This window comes from Oncorhynchus mykiss, chromosome 25 (assembly GCF_057628025.1).
Source record: "Oncorhynchus mykiss isolate SJ-2025 chromosome 25, ASM5762802v1, whole genome shotgun sequence".
NCBI lineage: Eukaryota > Metazoa > Chordata > Actinopteri > Salmoniformes > Salmonidae > Oncorhynchus > Oncorhynchus mykiss.
The window spans coordinates 42,461,916-42,477,911 of NC_143046.1; the positions used below are offsets into that span (position 1 = coordinate 42,461,916).

At 44.0% G+C, this 15,996-nt stretch overlaps 1 protein-coding gene across 10 annotated transcripts in view; it reads left to right on the forward strand.

Moving 5' to 3' along the window:
- The window catches only part of LOC110505190 (protocadherin-19), a 77,834-nt gene extending 64,697 nt beyond the window's left edge, over positions 1 to 13,137 (forward strand). For all 10 annotated transcript variants that reach the window (XM_090219948.1, XM_021584230.3, XM_021584231.3 and 7 more), the window contains one exon: positions 10,457 to 13,137. In XM_090219948.1, the coding sequence (XP_090076074.1) occupies positions 10,457 to 11,046 (590 nt within the window). In that variant the 3' untranslated portion in view covers positions 11,047 to 13,137. The remainder of the gene's footprint in view (positions 1 to 10,456) is intronic.
- The last annotated feature ends 2,859 nt before the right edge of the window (positions 13,138 to 15,996 follow it).

Here is a 15,996-nt window from a genome sequence, read left to right on the forward strand (position 1 = left end):
CAATCAAGATCCATTTGTCCACTCTGAATGCACGCAACCTCCATTCCTCCATGAGAAAACTAAGAAAACAAAAATCCCAAGAATGTTCAAGGTATGCCAATCAAATAGCTATCCCTTGGAAAGGAAGACATTCCATTTAATCAGTTAATTATCCTTGGTGAGCCAATTATGATTTTTCAGCCCTTACTCGTCTTCCACCCTTCCACCCCTTTAAAAAAGGAGGATAAAAAGTAATGGGAGAGGTTGGCTGTTAAGTTTAATGGCAGACAGGAAACCCACAAAATTGCTTTTTTTTATGATGCACCGTCCTGTTCTCATGCATTCCCCATTAAATCTCTGAGCCAGACTGCACATAGACAGCAGAGAGACTGATCGCCATACCCCAGACAACGAACAAGAGCCGCCGTATATAGGGGACTTAAGCCCCTTATTAATATGGCCTGGAGAAGACTGACACATATGACCATAATGGGAATCCTGTGTTTCCTTGGCTGCGTCTCAAATGGCACCCTATTGCCCATATAAGTGCACTACTTTTGACCAATGCCCATAGTGCTCTGGTCAAAAGTAGAGCGCTATGTAGAGAATATGGTGCCATTTGGGACGGACACCTTCTCCTAGTTTGGCTCTCATTAGCATCACAAAGAGATCTTAAACAACTTAATAAGTCTCAGATGACACTGATATCATTCAGCACTCACAGGTGACGTCTAATTTAATATCCCACCACACACGATTATGAGTTTAATGACATGGGTTTCCTTGAGGATATGAATGGGCCTATCCTAACCCAACCCCCATGCAACAAACCTTGTTGTGCGTGTGTGTGGCCCCATCCCTAAATGGGGCATTCTAAGTTGCATAGGGGGTGGCAGCGTGCCAAGCTAAGCGCATGCTTCTTTGCCACATATAGGCCATTTAATCATAATGAGTATGTTTACATGCACACTAATAATTCAATATTAAACTGATTATGGCAGTAGGAAGAGTATGGCATTAGTCATGTAAATAACTTACTCTGTTTAGCTTAATCGGAGTAAAGTCACAATCGAAGTAAGCATACACCGATTAAAACACCTGGATTTCTGATCTTCCAAATTATTAGGACATGTAAACACCTTAATCACAGTTCTAGCTGTGTATTTCATCTAGCACATGTGCTAGCCCCAGCCAAAGGATACCTCTTTTGCTTGAGTAAAGTGTTCATCATAGAAATAGTTTCACAATAAACTTTATATGTCCAAACCCAGAATCAAACTAGTCTTCCCAAAAATAACATGGTCGCTGTGGTAGAAAGTTTATTTTGATTGGCAATTTTCTGCATTTATCAAAGTCCCATCAAGTTGCCTGATTTTAGATCTGCCCATGTAAACAGGATTATTAGGCAAATCTTCTTGCATATCTTCTTGCACATGTAAACCAAACTAGTTTAATAATCGTTTTATTGTGTGCATGTAACCGTACCCAATGTACGATACACAAAGCATCCAGTAAGGAGCCCCCACCCCTCCTCCCCACCATCTACCTTATGCCATAGTCGAGAAAATACATAACTGTTGGTTCCCTCTTCCTTTCTTACTTCACTGGTTTTCTTTTCTTCAACCACTCTGTCTGCTGTGGGTGATACATGCCCACCGCAGTTCTCTGGGATTGCTGTACTGCTGACAATCCCCTCTCCGTCGTAGAGGCAATGGCTAGAGAAACAGAGTGGTGTGGAGATGGGCTCGGACTCAGTGCTATTAAGTGCCATCACAGCCAGCGCCCTCTCAGCTGTGAATAATGGAGACCCTCTGAGAGAAACAGCAGGCCCCCAGACACCAAACAAAAATGGCCTTTTTGTGACTGGAGAAAATCACAACAAGCCCCTGTGCAACATTAGCCTCAATGCGTCACCTGCACTTTACTTTGGCTAGGGGTTGCTCCGGTGACCTGCGCCAGGCCTCTTATCAAGCCTTTCTACTGGACCGCTAGGCTCTCCCCAGGGGGGCCATCCCCTGCTTCACTGTGTTCCTACATGCACAACCAACCTCACCCACATGGTTCTACTTCCATAGATTGTTCAAGCGAGCATGAAGAAAAAGGGACGTGAAAGAAATGGAGGACAATGAAAGAAATAATAACAGGAAGAAAGAGGGAAGGGTGAGAAAGAGAGTGAGATACAGGGAAGAAAGAGGGAACAGAGAGAGAGGGGGAGGGAGAGAATGAATGCTCTGGCGTCTTTTCTGCTGGGAGATAAAACGGAATATAAAACACATAGTCCCAGCAGACACAGAGTGAACATGACTGAATGAGAAGGCACATTACATTAATTATGTAAGGGGGCCTCTGTTCAAGCAGTGCCGAGTCTCACTGGGTAGAGACAGAGATGGCCTGAGTGCCAAATCGCACCCTATTCCCTATTTAGTGCACTACGTTTGACCATGGCTCATAGACCGAGCCATAGAGCTCTGGTCAAAAGTAGTACACTATGTAGGGAATGCCATGGAGTCTAGCGATGTTAGTATATTCAATGTCTCGGCATGCTGGGCCCAGCTGTTTAGAGGAAGACGCATTGATTTGTTGAACTCAGGCTGCCGGATGTCCAGGTGGGTTCGTGGTCAGATGGGAACTGAGCTATTGTGTTGTGTTTCCTGAGTGAATAAAACACCACACTTGGAAATAAAAATACAAAATGTAAGGGAAGTTGGTCTATGGTAGCACTGGGGTGAGAGTGGGGTGGCTTTTTTGAAGAAACCTTATTGTCATATATGGCAGAGCACCCAGCTGTTAAAGCGAGGTAGAGCATCTTTTACCCTTGCTACTCTTCTAATATTCTCAGACTCCAACTCTGATTCTACAAATTCCACAAATAGACTCATTTGAGAACTGTCCCATAAGGGACTCCTTAGCTAAGACTGCTTCCCTGGAGATGGGTAGAAAGCCTCAGCGATGATTATATCCTGCTTACCTCGTCAAAGGGACTTGCGTCTTCCTGCCTCTGCCTACTCCCCCCTCTCCATCCCTCAACCCCAAAAGCCCAGCTCGTCCCTGTCCCCCTATCACAGATGTAATTTACTGTCTGCGTTTGTCCCTCCTCGATCCCTTTCCCAGACTCAAGGGTTTTTGCAGAAGCAAATTAGCTCGCTAGCTCGGTCAAGCTTAAACACAGCAGAAATGCAGCATTTGTTACAATGTATTTAAAGATGCCATTACAAAAAGAGGAAATGAGAGAGCCAATGGCAGGTCAGGGATTGGGACTGTGGAGAAAATGGGGATTGAGTGTTCTGGGGGTGCGTGCCACTGTTGTTGTTGTGGCCCTGCAATGAGACAGGTTAATTTGAGGGTCTGCCAATAGGGTGAGCAGCACCCCTAGAATGGTATCCTTCATCTAATTAGCCGGTCGCCTAGGATGCAGTACAGATCCTACTCTTGTTGATATGTTGGCCTGAGCTGGCTGTGTGTGTGTGTGTGTGTGTGTGTGTGTGTGTGTGTGTGTGTGTGTGTGTGTGTGTGTGTGTGTGTGTGTGTGTGTGTGTGTGTGTGTGTGTGTGTGTGTGTGTGTGTGTGTGTGTGTGTGTGTGTGTGTGTGTGTGTCAGGCTGTCGTCAAATTAGAGTCTTGGGCGTGAGCCGACCCCAACCACCCCTGGAATTATTACGCTGTGATCCAAGTTGCCTACATCCTACATCCCAGTAGCTCACACAAGATCAGTCATGATCACTTTAAAATCTGCCCCTCTGAGCATTCCCTATCTCCCTATGCCATGTTCCCAGTAAAGGCTGAGCCCCTGGAGCCAGTGATGGCATTTTTAGAACCTTTAACCAGGCTTCTGTGACCTCTAGTTGCCATTGATGGTTATATATCCTATATAGAGCCACTGTTGGATAGGGTGCGGAAAGGTGCCTCCCAGCAAAATAGAATTAGTCGCCTGCCAGGGCACTTGGAAAAAACATCCCGCCAGCCCACTTGGGCGTATTTCATAATGACAACCAGCTCATGTTCGTTACCACTATATAAAGCAGTCCATTGGCTCACCACTTCTGCCTTTGTCATCGCTGCCTACTGCAGCGTTTTGGTCAAAGTGATTTATGAAAACAACATAGGAAAATATATTATATATATTTTCTTCTCCCCGTCGCAGTTACACAGCTGTTAAACATATGGTGTTTGTACCAATTTAGAAGCCATTGCATTGTTTGTCAACACCAGTTTGGAGATTCATTCTTTAAAAAAAGAGGAACCTGCGATGGAATGCACACACGCCAGGAGTTGATGGGGCAGTAAAACAGAGACTTGGGAGGAGGAGAAGGAGAACGTTCTCTGGAATTTGGCATGATTTATAGTTTAGCTTTTAAAATAATTAATGAAAGAGGTACTTGTAAAATAAACAGGCTGTAAGGGTAGTGGTTGGTGGTGTTGACCAGAGATATAAGATAACATGTCAGTTTACGTTAGCCGCCAACTAATCACACAGCCGGGGCCTTCACGGAAGAGACTGGCCTGTCAGACACACACCCGGCCGCTCGATGGACTAGATAGCAAATCACTTCCCTGATAAATTTACTGGTACTAATGCTCCGAAATGGAGGCAGCTTAGGGCCCCCCGCTCTCTCAGTTCCCCATCCGTATGACAGTCTTAACACGGCTTCCCAGCGACTCTAATTTCCTCCATAATTAATAATCTGACTGACGGTAAAGAGGATGAGAGGAAGAGAGGAGAAGGAAGTCTGGAGGGGTCGGATAACGACACCAAAAAAAGAGGTAGATTTAATAAAAGTGATGTGCTTTATGTAAGACGAGGGAAGACAAGAGACAAGTTGAGACGAAGGAAGAGGGAGGGAGAACAGTGGATGGGGAGGAGGGATAGACTCGCGGTTGGGAGGAGGAAGGGGGTTGAGTGAACCAGATGCTGTTGGGAGTAGGAGGCAGTGGATGGAGAGAAGGGAAAGGCCTCGGCTGCCGTGGCGGTGCTGGGAGAATGATGGGCTTGCACGGCACGGTAAGGATGCCTCCAATGTTTGTAAAAACAAGACCATCACACTCCATCTTGCACTCCCGCAGGAACCAGGGCTCACGGCTGATTAATGGCACCGGCCGACTGAATTGGCTGGCTGGGATGACAGCAGCGCTTGGACTCTCCCTGGTGGGTAGTAGTGGAGGAGGCTGCCTCACTGGCAGGCCCCGCTCAAGCCCAGTAATAGTGGATGGCAAATAGCATTAGCCCTAGAGCTAGCTAAAGCATGACCAGACTGTAAAGCCCCTGACCCACTGTGTCTGGGTAAGCCATGACCAAGTTAATCAGGGTTGTGTTCATTGGGGCACAGGGTTTAAACATTTTGCAAATGGAAAATGAAAAATTTGCATACATTATTGTTAAAGGTAGTGCCTCCCTGTTTCAGTCCCCTTTCTTTCACTTGGTGCCTAATATACACAACCCAGGTTTTCAGCAGAGTCCAGGGTTGCCTGAGAATTCAACTTAGCTCTAGCACCAAGCAACCACACAGACACTAAATTCCCCATTTCTGAAATGTCTCTCTCAGATTTTTCTGCTGAGGGAGCTTCTGCATCAGCAGTTGAGCATTGAGAGACTGTGGGACAAATTAGATGTAATCTTGGTAATTTAGTCTCTGGCTGGTAGAATGGAAAATTAATATGGAGAGCAATTACAAAACAGCAATTCCACTGTCACAGATAGGGACTGGCACCTCAAGTGCAGCAACGTGTGGACTTTGTTGTGGTGCATGAGGAGTGATGACAGACAGACATGGAGGAGGAGAGGCGGCCTGCCAACAGCCTTGTCCGTAGCCTTTTCCTGCAGTCAATGACCATAAGCCCCCTCTTTGGCCTCATGGGTGGAATGTTATCAATATTTTTTTCACAATTTCATCATTAATATGTCTATGTCTATGTCATATTTCAATCTTCTGTGATGTATATAGTGTAATATTGGGATATAAACGCAAAATGGAATACATTTCAACTCTATATCTGACATGGTACAGGTGACTTCTTCTTTAAGCCCATAACCATGTGTGTGAGGTGTATACTTTGTTTCAAAGTAGATTTGTTTAAGACTACAAAGAATCACACTGTGTTACCTTGATTTAGCCCACTGCAGTAAAAGGTTAAAGGGGTCAGTGGCTGGATAACTGTTCAGATTTCGTACCAGTCAGCTACAGGCAGCACCTCTCGAAGTGAAAGAGACAAAACAGAATATCAGCCATAACAGTTTGGTCTTTCGTTCTCCCAGAGCCAATCACTTTTTCTTCTCACACAAACAAGCTGTAAATTCATTGTTTCAGCCATTGGATACATAGACCAATACCGAAGATGACGGGGGGTGGGGGTGAAACAACAAACAGAGTTACAGTAGACAAGTAAAGCTTTTGGGGCAGTAAATGAAAATAAATAAATGAAAAGTTGAAAATCTCTCCAAATCATGTTTTTCCCAGTGTAGCGTCTGATGAATGATCTCAACATGGTATCGTCTGACAAGTTTCTTTATTTTGGGGCAGCACAGTGTTGTTACGGTATTATTGTGCTATCATAATCATTATCAATAGCACTAATCATTGCTAAATAAAGTGGAATAAAATGGTACATGGTCCTAACCATAGGGTATATGACTATATACAATTATCTTTAAGAATATATCCTCATCCACCTTTTTCTAATACTACTTTTTAAAGAGTCTTACTGCTCTAAATCATTTTTAGGGTTCATAGTTCAGAGAACCCAAACTGACTGAACGATGTCATACAGAGAATCTCACAGCCCCATGGCTGCAATTAAGCCCCCCAATAGAAACCGAGTGTGAGTCGTCTCCAGAATTTGGGCCTGCAGCGAGTCACCCCTGGCTTTCTAGTCAAAGCCGCCTTATTCGTTAAGACATTACTCTGCCTTCTTCCCCCTCATTTTATAGGATTACCTGGAGGTTCGCTTGTGGCACTTTTTAGATGGAAAACAGTGTTTGTTTTCCAAGTGAAAGCACATTTCCCTGCCAAACAAGGCAACAGATTTCTGGCGCGAGTTATGGGGGTAGAGTCTTTTCTACACATGAGCAAAATACTTCCCTTTTTGTGCTCACTGTGAGGAGATTTCATCCTCAACCATCTACTAGTTTAGCCGACTCTCTCACTTTTGCTACATTAGCCACAAACAAATAGCACCTCCAGGTGATCAACTAGGGTGGATCATTAAAGGTCTGCTAGCAACGGTACACTGAGGGATGGCTGTGAGAGGCTCAAAGAGCTACCCGCTGACTTCCTATCTGCCGTGACCTAAGGTTCTGGCACATTCCTGTGAATGAGGAAGGGGGCAGAAAGTGAGGTGGCAGAATAAGCGGAGCTCCAAGTGAATGAATACAGCAGAGAAAGCAGGAGCGAGGGGGAAACAGGTGGGCTCCCTTCTTCATGCTGATGTAAAACCAATGTTGTTCTATGCTTTTGCATTTGAAGTGCCAATATGTATTCTTCGCCTACACTATGTGTTACGTTTATAAGGGCATACATATTTAAAGTGCTCCCCAAAGCCTTTGCTATTCTGTTGACGCCCCAATGCTGAATTAAAGGCACAACATTTCTGAATTGTCAGCAGTACTGAGGGACTTGGATCGTTGTGATTTATTTTTCCCCCTTCTCTCCATTTAACTCGATTTCTATTTCAAATCTGGAATGACTGAAAAACACAGGCGAGCTTCCGACTCCCGACGGAGTGCCCTCAGTAATTAATAGGTATTAAATCCTAGATAGGAAATGATATAGAACGAACGGCTCTGTCTGTACTCTAAGTTTTTTTCATGGAACTGATTGGCAAGCTTATTTTCCTGATGACTTTCAATAGGCATTCACAGCAGGAGGGTGCCTCCTTCTTGCTCTTCCTCTCAGCTTGTGGTGTTTCAGATCCGGCTATAAAGAGCATTTAATTGCTTCATTTGTGAGCATTAGATTTAGCTTCTTTAGATCCCCCCCCCCACCCCAAGAGATTCGGCTTTGTCAGGGGTCGACCGAAGACCCGTCGTACATCTTAATTTTTCTTTATTTTCAATGTTGTTTTGTCGTCTTTGGGGGGGAACCGTTGAGAATGACATCTGCTTGTGTTGTGAACCTCTAAGCGGAGTCAGGATGTGAAAGTTTCGTTAATAGCGCTCAGGCTTTCAGAACCGCTCTCTCTCTCCGGAGGTCCCCTAAAGGAAGTGGGTGAGAAAGGGTATATTCACTGCATGTTGCATGGATGGCTCAGTATAAAGCATAGGCTTTAAATAGGTCTTCTTTGTGTTCTGAGATCTTTCAGTCAAATCTAGCTTCCCTGGAAAAGGAGGAAGATCCTCATAGGAGAGCAAAAGTTCTGAAGGGGAGATTGGGATTGTACAATATGCCAGGTGCTCTACAGCCAGTCTCTGCCACAGAGAGCAGTATGGATAATGGTAAAGCTCAACCACTCGTTTCCATGGTGATAACATTGACTTCAGGTGATTTGTGTGTGTTCACAGGCCCTGGTAATTACTTACTCTAGTTGATCCAGAGCTTTATTTTCTATTCCATTTTAATTTCGCCATGTTCCCCTGTGCAAATCAGAGTGTGTAGGCGGGAGTGTGTATGGACAAGCGTGTGAATAGAGGGAAGGAGAGAGGGTGTGTCTGTGTGTGGTGTCTGTGTGCATATTGCAGACACAGGCAATATGCGTCAGGGTACACAACCCCCCCCCCCCCCCCCCCCCCCCCCCACACACACACACACACACACACTGCAAAGCTCAAGGTAATCCTTCAGCACTTCCATGAAACATTCATGATGGAATTGACGTCGGTCACCCATGGTCATGGCTGCCCGCTTGGCCGCCCGCTTGGCCTCTTGAGCTCCAGTGTCCCTGGCCTTGAGCAAACCCACTTAATCCTCCACTGAGATCAGCCATAGCATGGTTTAAATGGCCCATGAACCTAGCCAGCCAGTTAGCCAGCCATTCAGTCATCTTTCAATCTCATAGGATCACAGTTTAAGAGGGAGACAGTTCCGGCAGCCTTGCCCCTGGAACGCGATCTTTAAATATCGATCTGATCGCCCAAAGCAGAGGTGTTCCTCAGAGTGCAGAAAAGAGGGGAAGGAAACAGTAATTAGTGATTTTAAATAGGTGATATGTAAATGTGTGGCTCGCTGCAATTTCTACCCAGAATCCCTTCTTGTCACCTTGGGCCTCTCGTGTGGGAGGAGGGCCCCTTGCCCTTAGGAGGCGAGGACCAATCGGGAGGCTTAGAAATGTGGTCACTGAACATCTGCGTGTCAGTTTCTTTTACAAGGCTGAGGCCAACAGAGAGAGCTCGGAGGCACAGCAGTGGCATACTGAATGGTTAAGATTAATGACTGTGTATATTTGGGCATTAACATGGTTTCTCTACTGTAGATGTTATTCAGTCTTTTTTCACGAGTGCGATTGTAGTGAGATGCTACATATCCACAAACATCCTTTTCATTCTCATAACAGAACTTGCCCTTCACTTGCGTTCAATATGTCAGTATAAAGCCATCCTTTGCCTGCTTAGTGATGGGTGTGTGATTTGGTGAGAGGCTCACACTCTTTTATAGTATTCGTAAACACGAGGGCATCCTGCATGTGCCCTTGTTAGGTTATTTGTCCAGATGGCCAATAATGAATGTATGGATTCAAAAGGCCTCAGCATCAAGAACTCACTCGACTGGCATATGGATAAAATAAAAAAAAAACATCTTAAAAAAGGGAATGTCAAAATGACAGACAATTTTCACTTAGATAACAAAAAGACAGAAAAAGAGGACGACAGCTCAAAACTAGAGCGCTTGGCTCTTTTATTGTTTTTATAATGATACAAAAATCGTCTTGAAAGCCCTTCCCTTCGACACAAAGGATATGTAGTTATGCAGACTCAGCCAAATATTATTTTCAGCATTTAAACATCATTATATATTTATAACTCGGTGCCAGATGACAGAGACTGGGCTAGATGAACTAGGCAACAATATGGCAACGTGGCTGCTGTCTCTCTTAGTGGGAATATCTGATTGCACTTTTTAAACCCTGGCATTCATCAAGTGTTGCTATAGAAAACCTGATGGTGCATGATCTGGAAATGGACTTTTGATTTAATAATACGTCCTTTAATTGGCGCATTAAAAGTGCCTCAAACGTGCAGATCTCGAGTCGTCTGGAAGCAACGGCAAGGCAGCAGGAGAAGAGTCTTGTGTAGATGGCAGAAACGCCATACATGAAAGAGAAAGCAAATTACCCACGAAAAATATAAACTGAGGCTGCCACAAACTTTTCTTCGTTTTTTTCACATTTCTGACACCTTTCAATAAGATGAAAGTACCAGAAACAAACCATGGTGAAATCCATGAAAGCAAAGCGTGAATGAGTTAAAAGCGCTGGAAAATAGGCCAGTTCAACAGACAAACCTAATGATTTCCCTCTCCCCTCCCCCCCCGCCTTCTTCCCCCTCTCTGCAGACTCAAGCGAAGGCTTCCACTGCCAGGATGAGTGTCGCATCCTGGGCCATTCGGACCGCTGCTGGATGCCCCGTGTGCCCGGCCCAGCCCGTGGCAAGTCTCCTGAGCATGGCCACCCACGTAATAACGTCATTGCCCTGTCCATCGAGGCCACCACCGTGGATGTGCCCCACTACGAGGACTGCGGCACCGGCACCATCAAACGGACTTTTGCCACCTTCGGCAAGGACGGCCCAGAGGACCCAGAGCGGGGCGAGCTAAAGGGCAACAAGCGGACAATGATGGAGTCACAGGCATACAGCCCCAAGGCCAACGGCGGCGCCGTGCGCGAGGCAGGCAACGGGCGCGAGGCAGCCAGCCCCATCACCTCCCCTGTGCACCTGAAAAGCCCGCTGGCCAAGGCGCCATCCGGCTACAACACGCTCAAGTGTCGCGACGCTGAGCGCATCGCCAACCACAGCATGCTGCGACAGCCCGAGGGAAAGGACAGCGAGCCGGCCGTCCGGGAGATCAACACGCTCCTCCACGACAGCGTCCATCTTGAGAAGGAGTCTCCCAGCAGCAAGCGCCTGAAGGACATTGTGCTCTAACAGGCCTCAGGGGAGTCTACACACACACACACACACACACACACACATACATACATACATATATATATATACATATATATACACATACACACACTCCGCCATAGCTGTGTGTACGCAGGAGAAACTCAAGCCGAGGAAAGAAAGAAAGAAAGAAAGAGACACCTTGAGCATAGTATACAGTACCTAACGACCAGGTCTGACAGCCCAGATATGGAACCGTACTGGAATATGCTGAGCTTTGTGTTGTGTTCCTCAATCAAAGTGAAGGCCTTGGATGTGGCTTTGTTGTAGTCGCAGTACTTTTCTTGTTTGCTTTTCCGTTTGTTTGCTGCTCACCCCGTCTGTAGCCAGTGGACAGGCAGGTTACTGTTGACTGTGTGACTCGCCCAATCGTGCCCCTTTGGCCGGATTCGGCCTCTTTCCCCGCCCGAGGCTGGCACCGTTCGGATTTTTGTGGATTGGACACCTACACTGACAGATATAAAAGTACAGTTATGCCTTTTGAACTTTTTTTGTATCACTAACTGAGATTGCCTTCTTTGGTTTGCAGTTTGGCTCGGCTGTCAAATCAACTTGTTGTTTCCTTTGTAGAGTGAGCTCACCACAGTTTAACAGATGGCACCAGACAGACATACATCTTCTTTGAACAATTGCCTCCATGCGCGTCTTGAACAGTGCTCAGTAGTAAAGACGGAGAAAGGAATGGAAGGGAGGGAACAGTATTTATGGCTTATCACTGATGGAGCTAAATGAACTCGCTATCTGCCCAGGCACTCCAAACACTGGGACTCGGGACAGACCGATTCCTTCCGTCACGACCGAGATGTATGGAAGAGGGGGAAAAAAACATTGCTGTAGAAATCTCCTGTGCCCAATCTTGATTGTAGCCAGTGGAGCACAATTAGAAACTTTGTGCTCTGGTCTTGTACTTTTTCTGAGTTTTGACTATGGGGCTAGAATAGAGGGATCGTCACTCACGTCTTGCTATGTGAAACTCTGTATAGGGTATACTAGTATCATTTTTAATAACCTGTTGTTATGTGACAATCCCTTTAATGTTTTGTTTCAAGAGTAAAAAATAATAATAATAAACATTGGTGTTCAACTGAAGCTACAGTAGCGTTTCTTACACAAACACAAAAATAAAAAAACATATGCCAAAATATATTTTATAAATAATTTAAAAATGTATAATGAGAATATTTAATGCTGTGTAGTTATTTTAGTTATTTTATCAGTAAGTTAAACTTGAAATTAACTGGCTTTTGTTGATTCATTTATTTTAGCTTTTTTATTGATCATGATTATTATAATTTTCTTTTCATTAAACTTGGATTATTTTGTTTACTGTGTTACCCCTGGCAACTGTTGACTTGCAGTCTACCTTGTTGTAAAGAGTTTCTTATTGGTCAGTTCTCGTGCCATGAAGTTTCTGTGTGGGCAAATAGAAAATGTAAAAACAAAAAAAGCAATTTCAGCAGCAACAGTAGTGTGCCAGTTGAGCTTAGAATGAGATAGCAAAATAAACCAAAAAGGACACAAACAAAACCTTTAAGATTGCTTAATTTATTTAAGTGAGATGAAGAGGTTTAAGATCTTTTTTTTTCAGCTATTGAGATGATTCCAACTATTTCTGTGTGTCTGTTTTTGGACGAAGTTACCCCTCCGTAAATTCCTCACCTCAGCACTGGTGAGAGCCCTGTTGACACTTCAAGTAAGAGACTAAGGATGAAGGAATGCTCAACTGTTGTGTCATCAGGTACCATCTCATTGGAATTGAGTTTGAAAATATAATTAAGAACAACAAGTCAAATCTTACAATCACAACCAAACAGATTTGGTGGAATTGTATGTTTTGGAGGAAATCAAGGTCTTGCAAATCAGCGATGCAGTTTTCAGATGCTTTGCAGTTAACCCATGTACAACATGGACAATTGTAAATGAAAAAAAGGACACATTTGCATACAACGAAATAGATCTTGTAGCTGAATGTTTTTTGCTGGTCTCACCCATGGCTTCTGGCATCATGAAAATCTGAATAATCACTGAATGTATACAGCAGCTTATTATTAAACTATTAAATGTTCTCCACTTTGTTTCCTTGTTTTTCCTGAATGTATAGTATGAGAAAGAAAGTCGTCTTTGATAACACTCCTCAAAATTACCATCAAATGAAATGTGTGTTGTAAACATGTGTGTGCGCATTGTTGTAAATTAATGAGCATGACAGCATCCCAGCATATTGCAATTATCCATTTTTTTAAATTATCTTTTGTCTTACCATAATTCATTAAAATGTATAAAGTGATCTGAATATCGTCTGGAAGCCTTTCTTGAAAATGGCATGCCAGTGCAGAGAGTGATGACTTATGTCTATCACGATGGAAATTCATAGTTTCTGTTCAGGCTCACTCTAGTCACAATTAAGCATTTCAGGCAGGTGCTGCTCTCGTTATAAGTGCTCTGTGACATTTTTTTGTTTGTTGATATTTTGATTGACTCATTTGAGGAAATAAATGAGGAAGGCCCACCAGTATAGGGCGACGGGCGGTAGATACACCTCAAGCTTGCAAAGCAAACCAGTCTTTTGGGACTGCTCCAGCCAAAGTGCCCATTTCTAATGGCAGAGCCCTTTTCATTTGCAGGAGTGGGTCACCCATGCCATTTTAGAGGCATTTCGCATTCACCAACTCCTCCTTAGATGTCACGAAACAGACTTTGAGGCATGTGAAGCCTTGCGTGGCCATTCCTTTTGCATTAGGTGAGTGAGTAATGCACATTCGTACCCAGCAACATAATATCCTTTTGACAGGATTTTCTCCTTACAAACCTTATTAATTGATTAGTTGCCTTTGATGCACTGAAGAGCCTGAAGCGATGAAATAAGTGAAAAGCTATGTCAGGACCTCACTCATCTACCACTCCTACTCTTTCTCTATCCTTGACATATTCACTCAATGGTGCTTCCACTCTTCACCTCCCCCATAGGTGCAGATGACTCCCTTGAGCGAGTTGTAATGGATTGATGCTCCAAATGAGAAAATGCAGGTTGACAAGGAGACATTCTACAACTAGAGCTTAATGGAAGAGGAGGAGGAGGAGGAGAAAAAAGACAAAGAAGAGAACCCCCAATGCATGGAGATAAAATTGATGCCACACAGCTGCCCTCGCAGATAAGTGTGGAGAGCGGGGTCATTTTTATATTCTCTAATTAATTTGCCATTGCCTGTCTACCCTCTGGTCAAGCCAACATGAAAGTAGTTTAAAACGTAGTCGCTTACAGTCCCATTAATCTATTAGGAGAATCTTGTTTCCTCCAGCTAACTTTTCCTCCCCTACGTCACTAGCAGTAGCCCTGCCCCCATTAATTTAGATGATTCATGCCGTTTTAATACTGTTTAGACCCCTGGGTTCTTCACATTTACAGTCCTACTCCAGTATCCTTTTCAGCTCATTCATCAACCGATTTACTTAACAAAAGACATCTACATTTTTTGTGTCCTCTGACAGCAGGGTGGGAGGCCTTTCTTCTTTGTTCTTTATTGTTCCTCAAGCATGGAGGAGGCTGATGACACCAGAGGTTACCAGGTTTTTATTTGTATTAACTAGGCAAGTCAGTTAAGAACAAATTCTTATTTATAATGACAGTCCGGATTTGGCCGAGGTAGGCTATGCTGGGTGTGATACAGCCTGCAACCGAACCAAGGACTGTAGTGACGCCTATTGCACTGAGATGCAGTGCCTTAGAGCGCTGCGCCATTCGGGACTTGTGTCTAAGGAAACTCAATTTTGCTCAAAACATATTTTTGTACCCGGCTTCACAGCCGTGTGTGTACATGTGTGTGTACATTACTGTGTTCATACATGGGATATTGTTTTTCAAAAGGAAAAGTTCAAAAATAGCTGGAGTGTGTCTTTAACCTGGAGCTAGCCTGGTTTTACTTTTACTGCAGTGGGCTGAATCAGGATCGAACTAAGTGTATCTTGGTAGTCTTAAACAAATCTACACCTCTCACACAAGATTATGGGCTTAAAAAAGAAGACACCTGTACCATGTCAGATATAGAGTTGAAATGTGTTCCATTTTGAGTTTGCATTCCAATACTACACTTTATATACATCACAGAAAACTGAATAATAACGAAACCATTTGACACAGGAACACAGGATTTTGGGTGGTAAAAAAAAGAAAAAACGTGTATTAATAATGAGGAATATTAATAACATTCCACCCATGAGGCCACTAGAGGGCACTTTGGTCATTTGACTGCAGGAAAGGGTTGTAACTACGGTCAAAGGCAGTGCATATTGTCATAATTGCCATTACAAACCAGCTAAAACCACAATACAGTAGCACACATACTGTATACACTAAATGCCTAATAGGGTCTACCCTGGGATCCCATAACAGTACCTTTAACTAGGAGCTAGCAGCTATTGTCTTTAAGGTCAAAGTAGGAACTTCACTGAGTGCACAAAACATTAGGAGCACCTTCCTAATATTGAGTTGCACCCCATTTTGCCCTCAGAACAGACGCAATTCATCTGGGCATGGTGTTGAAAGTGTACCGCAGAGATGCTGGCCCATGTTAACTCCAAGGCGTCCCACAGTTGTGTCAAGTTGGCTGGATGTCTTTTGGGTGGTGGACAATTCTTGATACACACAGGAAACTGCTGAGTGTGAAAAACCCAGCAGCATTGCAGTTCTTAACACACTCAAACCAGTGTGTCTGGCATCAACTACCATACCCCTTGCAGATAAATATTTTGTATTGCCCATTCACCCTCTGAATGGCACACCCACACAATCCATGTCTCAATTGTTTCAAGGTTTAAAAATAATTATTTAGCATGTCTCCTCCCCTTCATCTACACTGATTGAAGTGGATTTTACAGGTGACATCAATAAGGGATCAAATCAAATCACCTTTTATTAGTCTCATACTGTAC